Consider the following 25,630-nt stretch of genomic DNA (forward strand, 5'->3'; position numbering starts at 1 on the left):
AAGAGCTGGGCAAGAAACGATTTTCCCATTCCATAAATATTTTTGAGATTTTGGAAACGTTTCCTGTTCTGCATCAGGATGAAACTGAGACCTTTCAATGTTTTTTTGTCAGGGGAAGGGAGAGGAAGAGAGAACGAGACACACGTACATTGTCCACCAGATTCAGAGCAGGGACCTCAATCCAGGTCTCGCACATCCCAGGTGAATGCCCTAACCACTAGGCTATTGGCTGTTCTGGGGCGTGGCACTCTCTCAACCAGAAATTCCATCCTGGACCTAAGAAATCTTGCAATGAATCTTTTGTCGAAACTGACCCTTCCGAGCAAACAATTTTGACAAATTAGCATTTTCTGATAGAAAAACAGTTTAGTTGAAAAATTCCTAACCAGCTCTAATCATAAACATGCTTGAAGCCCAGAGTACCTCAAACTTGATTACTAGATTATAATTACCCTTGAGTGGAATTTACCACTCAATTTGTTGCAGCAGTCTGCCCGGCAGGCAACAGTATTTATTTATGGGGTTTTTTTAATACAGAGAATCGTCAAACTGGCAGTTATAGCCATGCTACAAAGTGTGATTACAATGAGAAAAGCCCTTTTAAAAGCCCTGTTTCTAGTGGGCATAAAATAGACTAGGAACAGAGAGAAAAACAGTAAGTCATTTTTATTGCATTTGTTTCAAATATGCAACAGGTTTGCTTTAACTCTTTGCTAGGTTATAAAAGAATCTCAAGGAAAAAAATAAACTTCAAACAAATATAAAGAGCTCAGTTATGCTTAGTAGCAAGCTATTTTAAAACTCTGTTTACTAATAGGAAGGTTGGTGTATGAGATTTTGGGGTTTACTATTCACATTAATACCCTGATCGCTCAAGACCCTGTCAACTGCATGAAGCCACACTGGCTTCAGTTGGGCTCCACCTGCACAGTCAATTGCAGGATCAGGGCTGTTTATTGTACTGCTATTCTGCAGCACGGGCCGAAAGTAATTAATTCTTGGCATTCAGTTTACTTTAATAAACACAGCAATCCCTGTGTAAACAGAGTCCTCTAGAAAGTTAAGCTTCAAGCACTACCCATGTGAGGAATTGCTACCATGCAAACATTCTTTCAAATGGAGTACAAGTGAGGACAGACGCCAGATAGCTTCATGGTAGGTTATTATCCTCAAAGAACGACACAGCCAGTTTCATGCCATCTCTGCTCAGCTCAATAATTATTAACTACGGCCTCACTATTAATCATGCAGAAAACTCTAATCTGATTCTACTCAATTTTAAAGGTCATGCAATGTATATACTTAGTTAGGTAGTGTCTACCGTAGACTTATTCCTCAAATTCTCATCGCTGTACTCATGGGCGGCGGGTATAATAAGCCAGGGGAGGCTCTGCTGTGGCCACCGGATCTCCCCATTCCAAGGTTTGGCGGCAAAGTTTTTGTTTTATTATGCCCCATGCACATTCCAGGGTGGCTGCGGAGGCACATACCACCTCCTCAGCCGCCCCGGAACATGCCTGGGGCACATCAAAAGTGTCTTAACAGGCTGGGTCCAGGAAGGGGAGGCATGGCGCGGCTTCAGCCAGCCTGGAGCTCCTCGGGGCTTCGGCCAGACAAGGGGGGTGGGTGGGTGGGTGCTGCAGGCTGCAGCCAGCCTGGGGCACCTCCAGACGAGGTGGGGAGTGCTCAGGGCTTTGGCCAGCCCAGGGCTCCTGCAGCCAGGGGGGGCACTCTTGGAGGGGGGCTTGTGACTCCAGCCACGGGGGGGTGGTGGTGATGGTCTCGGGGCTTCGGCGTGGGTTGGGCGCAGGCGGAAGGGGTGGAGCCGGGAGCTAGCCTCCCCAAAGGGGGGCTCCACCCGCTGCCCAGGGCTGTACTTTCCCTTGGACAGAAGATCCTGTCTGTTTTCTGGATCAGAGAGAAGGCCCTGAGTCAATTTGTATAGCAAAAACCCTTTCTTTGTTGGTCTCCAGAAACCCCAGTTTAAACCAGTATATGCTAGCTTCCCCAAGGGTGGTACCTCTTTCGAGGTGTCTACAACCTGAGTGATTCTCCTTAGTCACCACTCAGTGCTCTTAGTTCCAGGCAGAGCTGTGGCAACCCTCCCCCCCGAGTTGCACACAATCCTTGGCAGACAGCAATACATAAAGTTAACACAATATGGTCCCAAAGATACTGCATGTGGTTGCAATATCCCGTCACAATAGCTATGGTGGGAAACTGAAAGGAAAAACGTAGCATAGACAAGGCTTTAACTGTCTGCAGCTGGACCCCAGCACTCATTTCCATCATCACTCCTACCGCCGCCGCCACCACCAGCACACACAAATCCAGTTAGTGAAATCCTCCTCCTGTAACACGGACGCTGCACAGACAACATGAAATATTGTACATCTTATATTAAATCTGGATCAGCTCTGCAACAAGCAATATGTTGGGCAGATTGAGGGATTATGTCCAAAATTTTCAAATGTGAGTGTTTAAATCAGTGGTTCTCAAACTGTGGGTTGGGACCCCAAATGGGGTCGCCAGGGCTGGCGTTAGACTTGCTGGGGCCCAGGGCTGAAGCTTGTAGTAATTTTTGTTGTCAGAAGTGGGTCCCAGTGCAGTGAAGTTTGAGAACCCCTGATCTAAATCCACGTTTAGTTAACTGAACAGAAGTGATATGGATTTTTCAGAAGTGCTGAGCCGCTTTTATTTACTGTAGATGCCTAACTTTCTGGCATCCAAGTTTGACCAGGCTGGCATATGCTTTTGTATCAAGTTCTCTTTCTGCACAGCAGGCTTTCAAACCATTTCAGACACACAATCACACAGGACACCAAGGTGGGTGGCAATGTGAACTCTACAGTACAGTCAATCTCAAAAGTCCTCCAAAAGCATGAGTCAGCCCGCCCCCACCCGAAAAAAATACACAAGATTGTATTAAAAATCTCATGATTTTTAAAAATAATAAATATTAAGGGTTTTTATTTGCCTTTTGGTTTCACATTATCAAGCTTTTCTCCACACATATGCGGTCTAGCATTCCCCTCCCTTCCCCCCGCCCCCCAAGAAAGATGAGATTCTCATGTAATGACATAATTCCAGAAGCTGAGATTTTAAGAAAAATGCCAACTACCACAAGACTCAAAATTAAGTCATGAAAGTTGGCAACATTGACTCTGTATTTGCACAGCACCTACGGGTCCTGGTCCATAATGAAGGCTCCTCTGTACTACAGTAATACAAGTAAATAACAACAGTATCTCTGACATCCTACAGGCATCATAATTTAATCTAGGCCTGCTCTAAAGAAACTATACGATTCACCTTCTCTGGCTACCTACACAAACACATTTCTAAGGTTTTAAATGACCTTTTGTATCCATGAAAAACTCTAATCAGTTTAAGGCTAGGAAAAACTGAACATTTTTTCAGTTTCTTGTAACATCACATTCCAGCAATGTACAGAAGTTTAATTCAAGGCATTATATGGGATTTTTTTTTTAAACTGAAAGGTTGTAAGAATAGTACCAATTGACTGGCTGAAATCTATTACAAATTCCACCAGTCACAATTTGCACCTGCAGTATGTGTATGTATCGCAGATGGCCTAGTGGTATTTCAGTGAGTTACACTCAGCAAAGTTATGCACAAGTCATATGGATGAAAAACTTAACGCCATTCTAGTTTGGAATGCTTTCTACTAAAGTCAGATGTTAAGCATGATGGAGGATATTATAAAAACAGCCTTGCATAGAACACAACTGCTTAAATGAAGTGTGCTTCCTATCAACAAAGTCAGCATGATCCTAGTTAACATATCATTCTATAGTATTATCACCTATAAATATATGCAGTACATGTCCTTGTACCAGTCCAGACAGAAATAAATTGAGCAATGTCATCTTGGCATGGTTTTATCTTTGTATTCATATTGCCCTGCTTAAGCTATGACTACAGAAGGTTATATATAAAGATTACAGTTTCATGCAGCTTGAGCTGTAACAGTTCAACATGACTACAAAAGAAGTACCACTCCTTTGCAAGCCAGCCTCTTCCACTATTAAAATAAATATATCAAATAATTAGGTATCACAAATATCCCACTTATTTGAGCAGTTACAGTCTGTATGGTGACAACACTGTCTACAAGAAGATCATCTCCAGCTATACTAGTATCAGACAGTGCAATGGGCTACATACTCAAGACACACAAAGAGCAAGTTTTCTTCATTACTCAAGGTGAGGCAAATTGAAATCCACACACAAACAGCCGGGGAAAAAAGCAAGATAACCCCTTCCACCATTTTTAAGATACTCCATATGAAGCTAAAAATATTGAGATTATATTGAAACCAATTTATCCTTTTTTTTTTTAATTAAGCTTCTCATCACCACTTTTACAGAGAGTGGTCCAGGAAGAGAATGGGCCAAACTGCAAATTCAGACTCTAATCTGAGTGGTAATATGCAGGGATACCATAAAAAGACAGGGCTGTGGATGCAGTATTGCCAACTCCAAGCTTTCAAAAAATCATGAAACGGACCTCAAAATCATGAGATTAAAAAATATATGTATTTGGAAGCTCTTTTTGCTTGCCTTTTGAACTTTTAGAGTACACTTGGTTTGTGTTTTCAAGCTTTCTGCTACAACAACAAGGGCTAGAAGTTTTCCTTTAAGTGAAAGCTGAGATTCTCATGTCATCAATTGTCCCCAGGCGCAGCTTTAAGAAAACCACCAAATATCACAAGATTCTTGATAAAGTGACAGGATTTGAGAACACTGGCACTGGTGAGTGGTCTAAAAAGATAAACAAAAAGAAGTGTTTTTCTTTAGTCCGTTGGTGACTGTGGTTCAAGAAATCCTGCCTCTAGAGTTAATAAAGCACTGGAAAACCCAACAGGAATGCTTAGCTCCTCATGCCAAATGGTCCAGGCCTTCCAGCAATCCAGCCTGCCTCCCTGTAGCTATTAAGGTCAAACAAATTCAAGCTGCATTTAATATAAGAAACCTATTTTTACATATGCCCAAATACTGCAGTATTTGGGAAATCTTATGATTCTGGAGTCTGTTTAAAGGCTTAATAAAAATATGGAGCAAAATAGATACTTTGGGGGTAAAAACTGACTGGTAGTTCAAGGTCTACAGACTAGGAAGTTAAAGGCTGCAATAGAATCAGGACTGCATACTGATAACAGGCTACATTGCCTTGTGAGAGATCCAGATTTGACTTGCACCTGTAGTTCCTTATCCTGCTATTCTGCGGTATCTGCATTCACCTCAAAATTGGGTAGAAAGTGACTGCACAGTGCATGACTTCATAAAGAACCTCTGCATTCAGATGAGCAGCAGCATTTATTGCCTCCAAAATCACATCTTAAACTGGAATGAGAGTCATTTTTTCTCCATATTTTCTTTATATCTGAGAGTCTTACTGCAGACAATTCTAGCTGCTAAAGAATTAAAAAAATACAACCACTTGAAAAGAGATTTCTAACCAAAGCTGGCATTAGATCACTCCTTCTAGAAGTTCAGAGAGAGACAGAAGTCAAAGTCTATTTGAAACACAGCCAAGATCTGACATTGCTCAAAAGTATTGTGACCTTTCACCTCTACATCTGGGAGAACCTCTTAACTGAACTAATTGAAAAACACTAAGAAATATTCAGAAGTTACATGAATCATGTACCTGACTTAAAAGTATTCAAAGATATGTCCAAAATGCATGAGGCAGTAAATTCCCATGCTATTCAATCAAGTTGTTCTACATGTATTATTTCCATTTCTGAACATTAGCAGTACAAAAATGTCATAACGGCAAAACAACTCCCACACAACTTCAGAGATAACACTGTAGTTTTCCAATTTTCTTAAGCAGGCTTACAAGGTTTTCTCTGACAAAACATAGCAACTGCATGAAAGAGAAGAAGGAAAAAGTCCCCCACTGCAGAGATCATCTGATGTTTTCCCTAACGTTGGACATTCTATCTCTGTGTAAATTATGCATTTATCACACTGTTACATAGAGAGGAACTGTTCCTCTGAGGTTTTTAATGCAAGAGTAGAAAGTTAGGCACAAAAGCCAACTGAAGAAACCAGTAGATTGCCATATGTTCAGCAGCTATTGTAATTTTCCCTTAATTCTATTTCATTACATAAGAATTCAGGAACAGTTATAATTAATCCATGTTACATGTAGCATTATTTCAGGCTTTACATTGCACTAACTAAATGCTTTTCTGAAGCAAGAACACTTTTCACCTTTGGTTTTAACATAACAATGGGCCAAATACTCCTGGTGTAATTCTATTGGTTTTAATTATTTGAGCCATTGTGTCTTTTTGGTTCATTTCTGCCCTGATGGTTCATGATAAAGAACAAAACAATTCTGAAGAGAGGCAGAAATATTTTCTTAAACTTCAAAAACGTCTGAAGCATTAAACAAACATCTACTGTGAGGGTCTAGTACATACAAAACACTTCCTAAAATAGCAACATTTTAATAGATGTTGATTGAATATATCAGAAATGCCTGCTTGTAGGCACATGCAGCAGATCAGTAAACTGATTACTGCACTTTAAAACAAACAGCAGGTTATCAAAACAAAACATCTACTCTCATTCTTCTCTTGCGAGCTTCAGCAATGACATCTTTGTAATCCTTCTAGTTCCAGACCAGTGCCTGTTTTTAACATTATCATGGGCTGTTATAGGAACCCGTTTCCTTACCAAATAAAAAAAAACCCCATACACCTCAAAAGAAAAAGAGCCGAGGGAAACAGAAAGATTAGAAAGTTTAAGTGAAACAAACTCCTTCAGTTTTATCGGACTATGAGGACAAACTCCTCAATTGCCCCCTTTCCATCAGGAGGGCCCAGATTTAAGACTCTATGAGCCACTGCCTGAACCTACGCCCCATCATTTTTTTTCCCTACATCTCTCCCTCCATTTTATCTATGACCCCTGAAGGCGGGCACACAAAGTGATGCTCAATTACTCCCATTAGTTATATTTACATTTTGTATCAGCCACCTACGGTGCCACATAATATCTAACAAGTAGCACCTACACCTGTTGCTGTATGTATACTCCCACATTCCCTCTCAAAAAATCATTTGAAAGCCTTGTTTTATTACATGCTCAAGCAGCCAGGAGTTTTTCAGCTGTTGGGCACAGGTGGTTCCTAACATGCCTTGAATTCCATCTTTGTATCATTTCAACATTTTTTGTGACTGCTTGTATGACAGAATTACAAGGAAATGGAAAAAAAACATGTCAGCTATGAAATAAGTAGAACACAGTTCTATAATAAAAGCATTCATATCAGAATAACTCCAAGCTCATGAGATTTAAAAGCCAGTATAAACCAAACTAATTTTCTTCTGACTCAAGGAAGGCATTAAAATTGCAAAGGACTCAAAAGCAAAAAGCAGTTTGGGGTTTGGAGAAAGGAAAAGATGCAAAATCATTGAGGATTGTGGCTTAACGAGGGATCCAGGCTTAGATGAGATCTTGATAAAATATACAGGCAAGTAGGTAACTATTTCACTTACCCCGGGGAGTGGAAGTTGTTAACATCTCAAGTGGCCAGAGTAACCCTATATACGCCAAAGTATTGGTGACATTTAATAAAATTGGTGCAGCATGATCTTGATCCATGATTATTCTAACCACGTTGCATATGTAAGTACTTCTTGACCATGTCACACAAATAAGAACATAATAAGGCAGGCGTGGCACAAGGGTCAAAAAAGCCTGACAGATATGAACTGAAGGGCCACAACTCAATCCATCAATGGCAAAGCCAAAGGGAGACAGAAAAAAGAAAAGAAGAGAGACTGCTGGGAAGTAGAAATGAGAAGCTCCACCAAACTGAACCCAACAACCCTGCTCTGTTTCAGCTGTTTTCCTTACATTTTGTTTCTTAAAACTTAGTTCCATCTCAGTCCTCCTCTCTGTTCTAACTCTCTTTCCTTGTGTTCAATCTCTTTTTGTCCCCACTCTCCTTAGATCAACACTCTCCTACTCTACCAGTCTCAACTCTTTGCCCCTTTAATTCTTCAGCATCCTTCTTTTCCCCTTGTTAGACTTCACCTGGCCTGAATCAGCTACTTTGTTCTGTCACAATGAAAAAAACAAAGTGGGAAGTAATTGACTGATTCTCCTTTAACAAATGTCATCTGATCTCTGTAAGTGCAAGAACTCACTCTCTGCAGGTTCACCTGAATTAACTAGCAGCAAAGCCAGATGCCAGATCACACCTGCATAACAACATTTCACAAGTGTTATGTGATCACCAAATAAAAGCTGTTCTATCTTCTAGATAAAATACTAAGATAAGCAGGGCTGGTGCAAGGATGTTTCGCGCCCTAGGCGAAACTTCCACCTTGTGCCACCCCGCACCCCCGCCCTGAGGCACCCCCCCATTGCAGCTATCCCCTGGGGCACCCCCCCCGCCTCAGCTCACCCCTGCTACGAGCACGAGCACCCCGTCGCTGCTTCACTTCCCCTGCCTCCCAGGCTTCCAGCGCCAATCAGCTTAGGTGCCCCAAGCCTGGGAGGCGGGAGAAGTGAAGCAGCCACGGCGTGCTCGAGGAGGAGGTGGGACAGGAGTGAGCTGGGGCGGGGAGTTCCCCTGCATGCAGCCCCCCCGCTTACTTGCTGTAGGCGGCCCTCCCCGCACTCCCCTGCCCCAGCTCCCTCTGCCTAAATGCCGGCAGCGACCGGGGCGGCCAAAGATCTGGGCGCCGCAGTCGCTGCCGAAGAAAATGGCGCCCCCCAAATCCCAGCGCCCTAGGTGACCATCTAGGTCACCTAAATGGTTGCACCGGCCCTGAAGATAAGCTCCCACAGAAGATACGAGATCTTTCAGGATAATTTTTTTCATAAAATATCCATCATATTGGTTTTCCCCTTATTCTGAAGGCCAACCTGACAAGCTCCCCTTAGTGACAGCAAAGATGAAAACTGCAGAGGTCCACGTATGAGTATCCAGGACTCTTAAAAATAATATAATTTCATATCCTATATAATTGCATGCTTGAAAATGCACGGTATTTAAATACTAAATGCAGCCCTTGTGGCTTGTCTGCACACAGAAATTGCACCAGTTTAACTTAAATCACTTTACATTGATGCAACACTTGTGTGTGGAGCCTCTTGTACCAGTTTAAACCGGGCTTATGTCTGTCCACATACAAAACTTGTGCTGGTTTAACTAAATCGGTATAAAAATTACCCCTTTACTTACATGTGTGTGTAGACTCAACTGTGTGCATTGACTAGGCAAAGCTTGTTTGTTTCTTTTGTACTTTTATATTACTGCCTATCATTTTTATATTTCCATTCTCCAGCAGTACATTCATCAGCTATAGCAACAGCTGGGCAGTTTTAGCAGCTGTAAGACACAGATGCCAAATTCTAGACAATATCTTCCTAGCAAAAGTATCTAGGGTCTGTAGCTACTTGTTATGGATTCCCCAATTAACACCTTTAGCCAGATCCACAGTTGCAACAGGGCTTTGACCTATGTCAGCATTTTACTTCTGTAGAACTAACTGGACACTGAGGGCCTCTTAAAGATGGTCTTCCCTCTGATCCACCTTTAGCAGAGAAGATTCCTTTCACTGTTATACGAGAGTAACATTTGGCAGAATTGTCTTACTAATTCTTTATGCAGGATCCATTTTCTCCCTTTAAATTATGCACTTGTGCTGGAAGATTTTCCAAATTCCAGCTGACAGGGTAATGTACTGAGTATGCTTTATAAATTAGAAGTACATTTTGTAATTCATTAAAATGAAATGATGGGAAGATGTCAGCATTCTCTGGCAATAGAGGGAGAGAAAATTCAAGGTAAAACGTAACCCCTTTGGAGGCAGAGTATGAACTGACTGAAGCCAGCTGCTGCATATTCTAAAAGCTCCTTATGTCTGGGATATTTCCATTTTCCCCAACAGATATAGTGCCATGTATGACAAGTAGCAACACATTTAGTTGGGACTCTCTTACACAGTCTTCTAGAAGGATTTGCAACTACCACAGGAAGTCTAGATTGGTGACCTCGTAACTCAAGTGGTTGACATTTTGGGCCAGATTCTAAAGTGTGATGTGGCCACTTTCCACTGTGCCACCAGTGTAAACTGGCCCTAAAACCAGTATAACCAGTCAGAGGATCATCCCAGTGCAGGAATGAACTTACATGGAACTGATCTAGAGGCTCTTATCCCACAACCCCTTCCTGTTGATGGTATACCAGGAAAAAGTGGCATGGCCAGGACACCCCTTTGTTGTGCTGGTCTTTGGCTGGGTTCTCAGCCACTGGGGCCATTTATAGCTGGTGTAAGGTAGAATAGCCTGACGACGGCACTAACTCTGTGCTGGGAAACTGGCCCTGCACAGTCTGTAACAGGATCCGGGAGTGCAATGTTGAGCTTTAAGCCACTTTTGCACACATATGCACACTTCCTACACTTGGGACTCCTACACTTGGGTCACAGCTGAGGATAAGGTAATAAAGGTAATAACTGGAGATATACCAATCTCCTAGAACTGGAAGGGACCTTGAAAGGTCATAGAGTCCAGCCCCCTGCCTTCACTAGCAGGACCAATTTTTGCCCCAGATCCCTAAGTGGCCCCCTCAAGGACTGAACTCTCAACCCTGGGTTTAGCAGGCCAATGCTCAAACCACTGAGCTATCCCTCCCCCCTAAAGGGAGGGATCTGTCCCTTTGTATATCATGGCCAAAATTTTCAAACTGGATGCCTAAAGTTAGGTGCCTAAATACAGGTGGCTAACTTTTTTTTTTTTTAATTATTATTTTTCCCTTTATTTGTAAAAAGTGCAAAATTAGTCTGTACAAAACCCAAACATTAAAAGAAGGGAAGCTTCTACTGACTTCCATAGCAATTGCGGGAGTTAAGCTGCTTTGAAAATCAGACCACTTATTTAGGTGTCTAACTGGATTTGTGAGACAAACATCAGGAACACAGATGTGAAAATTCCAGTCAATATGCCTGAAGATCAAAATTAAACCAGAGAAACCAGAATTCCTCCACCTGTATGTTTTCAGCCCAAGCACTTCCTTGCACTTCACCACCTTGCACTTTTTTGATAGTTTTGCGGGATGGTTCAGTTTGTGAACTCCTTAAAACTTGGAATGGCAAATAAAGAAGGTGCAAGGTAATTTCTCCCTAGGAGAGGACAAAGTTGGAACATAATCAAATAAAACTGATAGACTCCTTCACAAAATGGGCATGGATGTCAGAGCAGGAAAGAGAAGTTCAAGGGTCTGAAGTATGTATTTATATCAGCACCAGAAGGCATAAAAGAAATCAAGCTCTATTTTTTAAAAAGAGTTGGGCACTTATTTCTACAGAGATAGAAAGCTAATGCGTGCTGCAAGGAGTATAGCCATGGCAGAGAAAGTGTACAAGGAAATCAGAGATGCTTGGCCTTGAATATGGCTATTCATTATTTTCTCTACAGTCATAACTTCAAGACTGAAACACCCCATAAACAAGTGATTGCAACACACGGAAAAGGGCCTGAAGAAGCATCCCCAAGGATCAGCATAACCAAAGTACAATAAGAACCTGGAATTCCAGCCAAGGCATCAGCCGCTTACTGCAAGGGCATATGCACTGGTTGGTGACATGCAACCAGGTGATGTTACATATAGTAGCTGTACCTGTGAACATGATAAAAGCATCATGTGGTGTATCCCCAGGAAGGAAAACACCTAAGGATAAAACACTACAATCCTTAATACAAACTATTAGAAATGAAAGAAGAAATCAACACTTCCCACGTGCACATTTTCAAACTAAAATCAAGCTGTCTCTGTTTTGGGGAGTACTTATGAGTGCTAAATTTGTGTGCGCACATGTGCGCATACACACACACACACACACACCTGGCCTAAGTTTTTGTTCCAAACACCTGATCCAAAATACATTGCAGGCATAGAGAATAAGAGGGAGAATATCTTATTGCCCTTATATAAATCCATGGTACGCCCACATCTTGAATACTGCGTACAGATGTGGTCGTCTCATCTCAAAAAAGATATACTGGCATTAGAAAAAGTTCAGAAAAGGGCAACTAAAATGATTAGGGGTTTGGAACGGGTTCCATATGAGGAGACATTAAAGAGGCTGGGACTTTTCAGCTTGGAAAAAAAGAGACTAAGGGGGGATACGATAGAGGTATATAAAATCATGAGTGGTGTGGAGAAAGTGAATAAGGAAAAGTTATTTACTTGTTCTCATAATATAAGAACTAGGGGCCACCAAATGAAATTAATGGGCAGCAGGTTTAAAACAAATAAAAGGATGTTCTTCTTCCTTCACACAGCACACAGTCAACCTGTGAGACTCCTTGCCTGAGGAGGTTGTGAAGGCTAGGACTATAACAGGGTTTAAAAGAGAACTAGATAAATTCATAGAAGTTAAATCCATTAATGGTTATTAGCCAGGATGGATAAAGAATGGTCCCTAGCCTCTGTTTGTCAGAGGGTGGAGATGGATGGCAGGAGAGAGATCACTTGATCATTGCCTGTTAGGTTCACTCCCTCTGGGGCACCTGGCATTGGCCACTGTCAGTAGACAGGATACTGGCCTGGATGGACCTTTGGTCTGACCCAGTATGGCCGTTCTTATGTTCTTTGCCCCTGCTATTATCACAATAATCTGAAATAAATGTGAAAAATAATCTGAAGACATTTACCTTGCTACACTAATCAAAATGAAAAGCAGATCTTACCAGAGGTAATGAAGATAGCAATGGTGGAGGTGCTGGGGGTGGTCCTCCAGAAGCTGGGAGAGGTGGTGGCGGAGGGGGAGGAGGCGGTGGCGGCACAGGCATCTGTCAAGTTTCTAGCTTCACTCCGTTATGAAAGATTCCAGCTGAACTCTAAATCCTGAGGGGGAAAAATGTCATTAGATACCGCAAACAGAAGAACAGTCCCAGCCAAACTGCTAGCTCTCAGCAGACTGAAGACTTTTGTACCCTACAGCCTCTAGTACTACAGTATGAACAGCCCTCATTACAGATATCTGAAGATAACATTCATCTAAAGAGCCAGTTCACATAGCTGGACAGCTTTCATGAATTCTAAATGTACAGATGCCAACCTGTCCAACTTCAGCTATTAGATTAATCCAGCTCATAACTTGAAATGCAATTATGCTAAAAAGAACAAACTACAATAAGTCAAATCTTGAAGCCCTTATTCAGATGAAACTCCATTTTAAGGAGAGTTTTGTATTTCTATAGATAGATAAAGGACTTTGTAAGGATTTTTTGGATTGGGTCCAATACCAAAAAGACATGACTGAATAATAGACAAAGAAACAATTTTCCAGAATAGAGTTTCATTAAGTGCATTACTACTTCCAAAGAACAGCACTCCAAGCACCAGAAATTTCAGGTATTAGTCAGATATGTATAGCATCACTGTCATTTTTTAATTTTCAATTTATTTTCCAACTTTTTAGTAATATACCAAATCAAGAAAAAATAAGGATTTTTGATTTTCCAATAAAAGGATGAGGGTAATTATTTACAGATAGGGAACTGCAGATTCTGGAGGACTGCAAAGATTGGGGAAATAATTTTAAAATAAATTATTTTTAGTAATTTAACTCTGAGGTAGATTGCTGAGATTTAAAATAAATACAGAATTTAAAGATGTTATACAGGTCAAGTCTTAGTATTATGGTTTTGGGTGATTGACTCTGGTTCATGGGTCTAAAAAAAAAAAAAAAAAAAAAAAAAGAAACCTAAAGTATGGCGCTCTCCATAGTTGTATTTCATGAGCATCAGTGAACTAGTGCCAGATTTTTCCTATCATTTGCTAAGAAGAATGGATCGGTGTGTCCTAAAATTCCTAGCTGGATTTAGTTGAGTGATGGCTAAGATGGTTCTCAGAGTGCCCATGACTGAGAGCCACCTTGTTACCATCTTGCCTCCAGCATGAAAGAAACTTGTTTGTGCTTATGTGGGTGTCAGCTCCCTGACTCTACCAGCCTGTTATCCATTCAAGCACTCTCCTCTGGGAATGCTAGCCCTTCCTTTGCTTTTCAGTTTCATAAGTGCACCTCAGTCCCCAAACCCCTTGGAAGCATTGCCCTGTAGCATCCAGCACCTTCTCCACTGAACTCTCACAGAAATACCAGACCAGCTATCCCCAAGGGAACATTGTACACACCAGCCTATATGATTCATCTCAGGATCAGCTCCTTATATAGTACCACGGCATTGAGATATATTTACAGTGAAAAACACCATAAGTTTACTATCAAAGAGTGAAGAGATAGTGAGTAAGGATAATGGAATCAAAAGGTTACATATAAAAGAAAATCATAACATGCTTTCTAGAGACTACAACTATCAGGCTAACCTTCTGTCTACAAAAGTTTCTCGCACCTCAAAAGTCCTTTTCAGAATTTCAACCAAGGCTGGTTGTGATCCCATTTTCATGAATGTAGTTGCACTGCTCAATTACTTCCTAGGTGCAGGATAAAGGGGTGTTTTCCTTGCCTTCTCCTCAGGGGCGGCTCTAGGGATTTTGCCGCCCCAAGCACGGCAGGCAGGTTGCCTCCGGCGATTTGTCTGAGGAGGGTCCGCTGGTCCCGCGGCTTTGGCAGACCCTCCGCAGGCAAACTGCAGAAGGCAGCCTGCCTGCCACCCTCGCGGCGCCAGCAGAGTGCCCCCCGCGGCTTGCCGCCCCAAGCACGCGCTTGGCGTGCCGGGGCCTGGAGCCACCCCTGCTTCTCCTTATATCCCCCAAAGTACCCAGACTCATGATAGCCAGACACCCCCCTCTCAGCCCCCCCACACGTGGCTTATTCTCTGGTGTGCTGCCTCCCTGATTATTTCACATCCTCACCCCATTGACTTCATATGTAAATGGAGCTTCCATTGTGTTAGCTTACAATGCTTAATTTACATGCAAACAGAGACAGATGAACAAATATCTTTTGTCTGACAGAAAACCTGTTTGTTATCTCTGCCCTGATACAGACTTTAGAACATATTTCCAATATACATACATAACTCCTTACATAGCATCTATACATACATTTCACAATGATATTAATGACCAATGTGACCTGGCTTTCATTTAAGACTTCACCTGACATTCTTTCGTGAACCAGAATGTACATACCAGGATCCGGACATTCCTGTAACCCCCTTGCCAGGTGGCACTGAAGGGTTCATGGGTCACTGAGCCATCCAAGGAAAGACCAAATTATTCAGTTTGGCATCACATTACCTTTAGGACAATTCTAAAAGCTCTGCTGTCAGATATTTAAATTCATCTGTTATTACGCCTTCTAGCTGGCAACACAGTAGACATTACAATGCCCAAGTTTATGTTACTAAAGAAAAGCAATAAATACCATGACAGAGTGAATCAATGAGAGATGGGACACAGCCTCAGCATCAGGACCAGAGGATCCAGCCAATCATTTTTTTTTAAATTGGCAAGAGGGTTTTAGAGTAAATAATGTCTTTCTTCAGTATTGTAGTGACCATGCTGACTCAGTAGTGGCACCTCCGAGTCCATCCCTTCCAGCATGAGCTGGAAGAAAAACATTGACCACAGATCATGCTAGTAACAGTAGAAGAGACTCATTTCAGCATCCAGCCAGCAGAGGGCTCCATGATGCTAAGTGAAGTGGACAAAGAGGTGACACACAGAGCCTGAGCAAACAGGGAGAAAGCCATTGGGCTGAAGGTAAGTGTGAACAGCAGGCAAGTGGTGGCAGCCCAGCTGGCTGGGGAGGGAAGGTCAGGCCCCAAAAGCTGAAAGCTAAGCCTGGAAGCAGACTGTTGGTGGCAGGAGGCCTGCAGCAGCAGAGTAAGGGGCGAACAGCCAAAAAGTAGTAGCAGGTGAGACACAGGCACATGTCTGAATGACAGGAGAACAATCCGGAGGGGCTCCTAATGAAACCAGAGAGGACAGGACTGATCCCTGGCCAGTGGGTCTACAGGCCTGCACTGAATTGTCTGTTAGCCCACATACAAAGCCAGAATAGCCTTATACCCCTCCTACTGGACTGCCCTAGGAGTCAAGTTATTCTCTTTTATGATACCTGTTTAAAGAATATGCCTAGAATATCAGCACATTTTCTTTCTGCCAGACCTAGCAAAGTACCTTTTTCTTTTAAAGCTAGGAGTGGGCAAGTGATCATTGGACACAAACCAAGGGCTAGAATCTAGAGCATCTGATTCATTTACCTCCCAGCTCATGGGACACAGAGCACACTGCCAATGGGGACTGGTGGGCCACAGCACTCAGTGACACTCTGCAGTGTGGTTAGTTGCAACCTCTTTTATCATATCTCAGCTAGTTGTCTGGGGAAAGCAGCACCTCTACTATCCCACCCCCATTATTCTCAGGTACAAAAAGTCATTACTATAGTAATGTCTCCTTTCCTCAATCAAGCCATTCAAAAGCATGCCCATAAGGGCAATGAGTCTTATCTACTGATAGTGTTTCTGTTTCATTTTTTTTTACTCTGCAACACTGGACTTTAATTTTCAATATGAATTGGGTTTGGAAAAATATTCTGAGTGAAAAAAAAAACTTTTTTGGGGGGCGGGGCTATAGAACACATGCATGGCAGGGAGGTAAAGCATACCCCGGAGGGGCTGACAGGTAGGAGAAGGAACCCCGGAGGGGCTGACAGGTAGGAGAAGGAAATGTAAATCAGAGTTCATTATTTCCAAGCTTGACCTTTAAAAAGCTTATTAGCTGGCTTTCCTACACCCCCTCATGAGCCCCACCCTTTCCAGCCTCCACCTTCAGGCTCAGAATCCCTAGCTGACATCACCTCTTCAGCCCCCTTCATGTCCACTGATTCTCACCTATCTCCAACACAATGATTAGCATGTGCAGCAGACAAGTTCTGACAGGTCTGTGCAGAGGCAATGGGTTTTGCATGTAAAATTTCAATTTGCCCAACTTGACTGCAGAGGTGCAGGCTTTGTTATTTACACATAGTTGGGTTAGTGCTAGGGAAATGTGTACATACAAAAAAGTGTGCACACTCCAGTGGAAGCAGAGATGAATTCCTATAATGAAAATCAGGCTCTAAAGATAGAGGCCCATTACTGTATGATCTGCAAATGTTAGTGAATAGGATTGTTATGTATCAGTAAGTGAACCTCTTCTCTACTTATGTCATTGATATGTGGTTAGTACACCAGGTTCTCTTGGTACAAAGCAATAAAATCTTTCATACTTTCACTTACACATTTGCTAGCTTGATTCCTTGGTTAAAGATTACACTGCACTCAACTTCCCACCCATGCCCCACTATCTGTTAAAAACAAAGATTGTGTCTTCAGACAATAACTGGGGGGTACCACTTGGTAACAAATACCCACATTGCAGGTTAAATAAACTCTGACTCTAAAAAGGAAATGTGCCTAGTAGATTGTTAATACAAGGTTAAGAGGAAAGCCCTTCAAGGTATCATCAATAATGTGCTCTCTCTCTTTCTCTCCACCCTCTAACCCTCTGCTGCTTCTGCTCTCTCTATAGCATTTTAAAAAACGTTCATTGTATATTTGTACAACTCCTCCCCCCGATCCATCCATCTCTTTTCCTCAAACAGATTTATTTTTCCCTTTCAAAGTTATTTAAAAGGTAAATGTTCTAGAGTTATGTCTCCCTTCCCCCATTGCCAATATTGTTACTCAATCTGGGAGTGCCGGGGAGGGCTAGGAAAGGTAGTTTTACAGCGTATGTATGCAATTAGGTTTTTTTAATTGGAGTTGGAGAGGGCTGAGCTTTCCCTGGGAATAAGGAACAAAAGGGGTGAGAAATTTAGCATTTGAGATAACAGGCTGGCAGTTTGTGGGGGCAAGGGGAGAAAGGGAGAAGCAGGGTGGCCATAGTTAGTATGGGCAGAGAGGGCTCGATCCCAGTACTGCTGAAGTCAATGGCAAAACTTTGACTTTGATAGTGCAGGATCAGACCCTGAAGTCACAGAATTTAAAGACTGAAAAGAGCTACTAGGTTTTCTAGTTCATCTCCCCGCCAAAGCAAGGTTGTACATTTCTTAGTACTTTGTGCAGTCTAATTTTAAATGTCCCAAATAACAAGGCTTGTATTACATCCCTTGGGAAACTGTTTCATAATCTAATAGCTCTCACTGTTAGGCCAAAATTAGGCTGAATATCCAAAAACCTTCCTTTCTTAATTTGATCCCATTGCTCCTAGTTATACCTTCTTGTCCCAGGCTAAATAGAATTATTTAACCTCCTTGGCATCTGCACCTGTGAAATATTTGTAGAATTATGACCCCACAGGCACACATAATTTAGCCTAGATGTATTTGTTTAGCTGTTTTAATCTTTCCTCATAAGTCAGTCCACCAGTCTTTGAACATTTTTGAAATCTATCCAGTCTGTCAATATCTTTCTGGTAATGGGATGCCTGGAACATTTCAGATGCAATTGCACCAGATGTACAAAGAGGAACTATTACCTCCTTGCACCAAGGTAAAATGCCTTTGCTTATGCTGCACAAAATTCCCTTTTCAGAAGCAGAGTTCTACTCCTACAGGCATCAGATTTTCACACTATGGTATAACAATGAAGACAGTATGAAAAGTCAGATCTCTTCATTTAGTCTGACTGTATTACAGAGAAATAGTTGTACAGCATCCATACACTTTGACTGCGTTACACAAGTCAATTTCTGTGCAATTCTTTTAAAAAAAAATGTTTTGTAATTGACATTTTCAGGGGCCAGGGCAGCTTGGGAAATGTGTCAGTTACTCTGCAAATACATAGAAAGGCATGATGGGTGATATGTACATATAATTTGTTGATTAACAGAAGAAGAAAAAAGGCAAACCATTAACTGTGCTCCTAGTTTTCAAAATCAGTTTTAGATGGCAGAAATAATATTTAAGTATAATTTAAAAATATTGCCCTGAGTTCTACTCTTTAAAATATTCAGACAAACCAAAATCTTTAGATCATGGGAAAAGTACAAGAATTATAAAAATAAAGATACATTGGAGAATCTGCCTTATGAAGCATCTTTCATGGTCTGAAAAACAGACAATATGATTCATTGTGTCCACCACTTGCTCCTGTCAAACACTAAAGAACAGCTGAAATTGCTGGTACAGGTGCACCACAAATGTTACAAAGACAACACAATAGACACACACAAGTAAAATAGACAAAAACAGAGAAAAGTGTATATACATTACATAGCAAGATTAATGTTTCTGCAAAACTTAAACCACAATTAGAAATACTTTGGAATAGGCTTCTATGTTCAGAATTAGTCATTTGGAATTTTAATTCCAACAGAAACCAAACCATGTAATTTTTAAGCACCAGATGTTATGTTTCTTCATACACAAAGAGCAAACTGACACTTTCGGTCTGAATGACTTGTTAAAATTGAAATAAGAACAAAAGTAAAGAGCACACAGACTCTCTCCTCGCTGTAAGAGATTACCCTGAACATAAAATAGGAGCCAGTCTCTGTGGATATTAAGAGTCCTAGAGACTAAATGCAGAGGTACAAAGAAAGTCCTAAGAGTTTAATAGTGATATGCAGCTCAACAGAAGTACAAAGTGCCACAGACTGATGTACCTTTTCTAATATACATATTAAGAGCTCCACATCTTTATTCACAGTCTGATAAATAAAAGTCTTGCCTTTCATTAAGTTGTAATGATGCCAATTTAATTTTTAAATGTACAGTTCTTTAGACTATTTAGAATTACTGCGGTAAATCCTGCTCTCAGTTAAAATTATTCTGGGATTTACACGATTGTAACTGACAGCAGACTATGGCCCATTCTTTCTTAACAGAATGTACAGAAAACCAGAGCCTGTTCCTCCTGCTGGTATCCCCGCAAAATTCCTATTGAAATCAATTAGACTTTTGCTTGCAGGATCAGTGCCTTGGTAGAAAATACTTGTATGTAATTAAGCAAGCTGTCCTGACCAAATTCTGCTCTTAGTTACATCAACTTACATATGGAATATCTACTCTGGGCTTGATCCACCCAAAGGCTGCATGGGTTTCTGCCAGCATAAAATCTAGTGTGGGGCCCCTGGCAGTGGAAAATCCACTGCAACTCCTATTCCACCAGGAAGCTAACAACCAGGCAACACTGCCACAGAAAAGGGCAGCACTGACCTGGGAAGGTATATAATATTGGCACCTAGAGCAGCAGTTCTCAAACTGTGGGTCGGGACTCCAAAGTGGGTCGCAACCCTGTTTTAATGGGGTCACCAGGGCTGTTGTTAAACTGGATGGGCCTGGGGGTGAAGCCCAAGTCCAAGTCCCACCACACAGGACTGAAGCCCTCAAGCTTCAGTCTGACAATAAAGAAGTGAATGCATTCATTTGTAGAAGGGAAGAACCCACACAAGGAGTTTCCTTTGAATAACATTTGGACTAAGTCAACCACTCAGAGAGAGACATCTTATCATTTAAGAGCTAAACAAACACAACATTGATTTTGATGCATAATCACTAGCAAAGTCAATCATTGGCTTGCGTTAAATAAAGAAAGAGTGGCTTAATGGAAGTTCAAGGTCATTGTCTACTTTTCTATCAATCAGGTGTTTCAGTAAGGGCAGGGCTTGAGTTCTTTAATCCAAAAAAAGGTGGGGTGTTTTGTTTAGCTTCTTTGTTGTTGTGTTTTGGTTTTGTTTTGATCTGCAGCATGCACAAAGTCTTTTGCACACCCTCTCAAGTCACATTTTCAAGACTTGCTGTCTTTCCAGAAACAGCAGTGTTGCTATTCTCCAGTTCTGCACCTCAGGAAAAATTAAAATGGGGACCATGTTTCTGGCAAAGTTGGATTGTTTGGTCCTTTTCTTGAACATAGAACTGTTCCCACAGGAACAATCCCAGCAAGCTGAGTAATCAGTTCCTTCAATGGAAGGATGTTCCGGTTTCCAATTAAATAGTTGGTCTTTTCGCCAAAAGCAAGGTAGTATTCATAATCTTGCCTTTATGCTGTGCAATACATGGCAAAGATGGTGAATCTAGGTTTTAAAATATGATCTGAGCTAGGTGGCACTAGTTGTGAACTTAAAATCGCAAAGGTGCAAGATGATTCACTAAATCTCTGCCTAACCCATTCTACATTTCCCACTTCCAAGCTAGTTATGATTGAAATCTGAAAGTATTTCATCATGATTCATTTTGTTTCTCTTGGAAATGCAGGCATGACAGCTCAGGTTGAGATTTCACCAGCTAAGGGCATACCCCAAAACTCAAGGTGCTGCAGAAGGTAGTGCTGGCAATTCAGTGGGAAGCACTCTTCTCTCTGATTCAATACTAATCTTATGCCTCAACACTGTGTTGGGGATACTGTCTGTTACTGGAGTACCACCTTTTAAATTAGTACAATGGAGGGCCTGACCACTTGTGGACATTAAAGCCTTAGGTGAAATCCAGACCCCACTGAAATCAATGGGAGTTTTGCCATTGGTTTCAATGGGGCTAGCATTTCATCCTCATGTCTATTTGCAAGAGTATGGGTGTTAGCCCTAGGTTCCTGAGCAAATTCCATTAGAGGTCATTACATATTATCCAGGTCAACTGGACATAATATTCTTCACTTCCTTTCTTAAACTGTTGGGCTGAACACTGTTAAACAATTGCTACATTCCACCCTAAAAGTGGCTGCTGTCCATTGATGGAAGAAGTGATGATTCCAGTATATGTGTTCATTACAGGAGGGCAAGTGTGTTAGTACTTGTAGATAAAAGGTGCTATACAAATCTAAGTTATTTAATAAATGTATGCATATTGCCACCATATTGGGTGGATTTTTTTATTACTTAAAAGATCAGAGATAAGTAACCCTATGGAGATTTGGTTGCTTGGCTTGACTCAAATATTTGGAAGCTTATCCAACTGCTTTTCATAAAAACTATTCAAACTTTCTGGGTTAGTAAAATTGGGGTGAAAATTTCATGAGATTTCTGGCAGTTACTTCCAGGGGAGAAACACTTTTCAGTGTAGCCTCTCTTGTGGTATTTCAGCATTACCAGTCCTGGCTAGAATCATAAAACTTTTTTGAGAGCAAGGTTTGGTTTCGCTTTACTTGGAGTTCCTAACAGAGGTTTGGGCCATTCTCTATTTTATCCTAACTGGTTTGCCCATTTCTAATATAGCACAGTTTGGCTATGGATATTGACAAATATTTGAACAGCACAAAGCAAAGTTTTCACTGCTCTCAAAATGTTGTAGCTAACAGTTATAAAAACTCAATTAAAATATAGTGACCTATGTATTGAATCAACCAACTTAAAGACCACAGGTGAAATCCTACCTCTACTGAATTCAATGGCAAAACTCCCATTGATTTATATAGAGTCTTGATTTCATCCAGTGTGTGCAAGAAGTAATTTCAAGGTAGTTTGTGGCTGTTATTTCTCTAATGAATTAATGTCAGGGATCAGGAGAGGCTAAGTATTTTTACTTGTATACCTAGTTCTGAGTTCCTGATAGTGGCAAAGCGCCCATCTAAACCAATGGGAATTTTACCAGATTAAGAATTGTGCACTTTGATTCCTGTTTAAGGCTTTCAGTTTCAACTGTGTGCAGATTTTAACACATTCATACCGCAGAAGAGAGCTGTTGGAAAACACAGTAAGAATCTATAAACACATACACGGATACACGGATATTACAAAGATACAGGGATCAATTATCTTCACTAGTCAAAGAGAGGCCAGTAGTGTTACAATAATCTTAAATATTTACCATATATACTCGATCATAAGACGGTTCGTTTATAAGCCGACACCCCCCCAAGATAGATAAAGTAAAAATGGAAAATGTTTATGACCCGTTCATAAGCCGACCCTATAATTCAGGGGTCAGCAAACTTTGGCTCCCGGGCCATGAGGATAAGCCACTGGTGGGCCGAGATGGTTTGTTTACCTCGAGCGTCTGCAGGCATGGAGGTAAACCTAAGTAAACAAAGTATCCTGGCGCACCAGCTGCTTATCCTGATGGGCCGGGACCTGCAACTGGTGGGGAAATTTTTTTTGGGGGGGGGGAGAAGCTGGGGGTCAGGGGAGTAACTCCTGTGACCACCCCCCACATGACCCCACCCCTAGCCCAGGACCCCCACACTCTCCCCATCCTTTCCATTCCCACCTTATCTGGGGCGGGCCAGACCAGGCGGCGCAGCCGCAGCGTGCTCCGGCGGGCTTGGCTGGGCGGCCACAGCCTGCTCTGCTTCGGAGGCAGGGAAGGGAAGAGCAGCGTGGCCAGAAGGGGAGAGACTCTGGCCCCACCTCTTCCCTTCTGGCTCTGCTGCCTCTCCTTGCTCCCTCTGTTGGGGGAGGGGCTGTGTCCCACCTCTCCCTGTCTATAGCCGTTCATAAGTTGACCCCCTTCTCTGGTGCTTCCCTTTTTTACTAAAAAAAATTCGGCTTATGAACGAGTATACTCGGTAATATAATTTCCCTGTTATCAAATAAAATTCAAGAATCATTGTCAATGGAAAATGGTATGAAATTGCCAGTACTGGAGATATCCAAGGGCAAGGCTAGGAGAGAGACCTATTTATTAGGAATTGTTCTGGAATTGGGTTTTTGTGCAGTTTTTTTTTTCTCTAGAGAAGTTGATCACTTGATCAACTTCCTAATTCCAGTATCAGCTCCATCCCCAGAATAGCCATTATCTCCTGTCTGTGACTGGCAGGATCAATTCTGTTTTTTGTTGTTTTTTTTATCTTCTACTTAAGTTTTTAGCCCTCCTCTTCTCTCCTCCAGTTGTCTGTTCCCTCTTCTCTCCAGTTTTTTTATATCCTCCTTTACCTTTCACCATCTGTCTCCTCCTTTGTTACGAACATTGTTACGATCACTCTCCCTATCTGGTTCCTGCTCTCTGATGCACAGGTGAGCTACACTGAAGCAGTTTACCTAGAATGACAGAGGCACCTGCAGTAAAGGAAGACAAGCTGTATGTGGAGTGACTGCAGGTGACAACTGCAGCAGATTCAGCATGGCAAACACACACAATGGAAGCAGAAGGAGATATACAAAAAGTCCACTAATAAGAACATTCTACTTCTACCTTGCAAGCAGCATGAGATTTCTCAATGGGCCACATTTCTGCCACTCATATTGCTGTATCAAACAAACAAACAAACAAACAACGACAATCTCCCCAACATTAACATACTAATTTAAGAAATGATTCGTCTTTTATTGAAGGTAGTATCAATCTTCCCATTGACTTCAATGGGAACTGGATCAGTCCTTTAGGACCTGATTCTGCAAACACCCATGTGCTTAACTTAATTACAGATATAGTATGAATAGTTTCATTGAAATGAGTGGAACTACCCAGGAATAGAACTAAGCATGTGCAAAACTGTTGGCAGGCTCAGGGCCCTAAAATATAAGGTAATTTATTTTTAAAAGACTCTGATTTGTAAACTAACATATGGAAATGTGTTCACAGTAATAGTAAGCAACTTCCTGATCAAATTCCAACTACAATTTGACAAATGCTTTTGGGATTACTCAAAATAACCCCAAGAGAAGCCAGTGTTCTCTTTGGAATTAAGTTGCCAAAGAAATCCTTTGTTCTCCTGATACAGAACCCCCCAGCCCCACACCAACCTCCTGTGCCAATCCTATTTTCCTTGTATATTTGCATGATGACTTTAACAGGCACACAGATTTTATATAGGGAAGAAAAGAAAAAGAGTCTTCCCAAGTGCATTTTAAAAGTGTAACTGATTTGGGCAAAAAGTCTAACAGCAGCCAGTACTATTTTATACACAGCAAGGAGTGTCAGAGAGTATGTACACTTTTCATTGCATAATACTGTGCTAGTAAAGAAGGCAACATACCTTCAGTGCCTTTTAACAAGGGAGTAAGCAAAGAAACAAAGGTCCAAACACATTATGATCTAGTGCCATATGCTGCAGTCCTGTCTGTGATTGTATAACAAAGGTAAAATGTGATACAGTTAACAAGTGGTTCAAGAGTCATGATATCATGCTTATAATTTATGAAATAGTATCTGTTTAAATAGATCTATCTCAGTAAATTAATTCATTGTATTAACCTAGTAGGAAGTGTGTGCTTTCAGACAGCTATAGGAACCAAGCATACATTGTAATTCTAGTTCTCCCTAATTTACCATACAATTGCCAGGAATGTAAATGATGGATATTTCATTATATTTAAGTAGCAAAACAGACACAATTGGCAGCTTTCTTGATCATTCAAAGTGTCAGTGCCAACACTGAGCTAGGAGTTTATCATGGAAATTGCTATTATATTTCCTTATAAATTTCAGAGAATTGTATCTTGCAAATTTCTTAGGGTTGATTTTCCATGCCTTGCACCTTATGTCATCACTTACCCCTATGTAGAGAGGGTACAAAGTGCTACCATGCTGATCCAAAAGCATTTTACATCCATTATGCACAGAGCTAAGAGGCAACATAATGCGTCAAGCAATGGAGAATCAGGCTCCTCATGTTTGGTGCTAGCCCAGACGTAGATATTTTTGGAAAGTTTGAAGAAAATACATTCAACTGTTTTTTGTGTTATCAAAGCATGGGAAAAATGTTTTCCACATTACATGAAAATTCTTTAGTTGTTTCACATAAC

At 41.4% G+C, this 25,630-nt stretch overlaps 1 protein-coding gene across 4 annotated transcripts in view; it reads right to left on the bottom strand.

The window, feature by feature from the left end:
* The window catches only part of WIPF3 (WAS/WASL interacting protein family member 3), a 52,065-nt gene that overhangs the window by 20,973 nt on the left and 5,462 nt on the right, over positions 1-25,630 (bottom strand). For 3 of the 4 annotated variants that reach the window (XM_045008143.1, XM_045008142.1, XR_006577540.1), the window contains exon 2: positions 12,748-12,904. In XM_045008143.1, the coding sequence (XP_044864078.1) occupies positions 12,748-12,849 (102 nt within the window). In that variant the 5' untranslated portion in view covers positions 12,850-12,904. Of the gene's footprint in view, positions 1-7,899; positions 7,942-12,747; positions 12,905-25,630 lie in introns of those variants that run through there. The other variant, XM_045008144.1, reaches the window with a different exon arrangement.

This window comes from Mauremys mutica, chromosome 2, assembly GCF_020497125.1.
Source record: "Mauremys mutica isolate MM-2020 ecotype Southern chromosome 2, ASM2049712v1, whole genome shotgun sequence".
Lineage (NCBI taxonomy): Eukaryota > Metazoa > Chordata > Testudines > Geoemydidae > Mauremys > Mauremys mutica.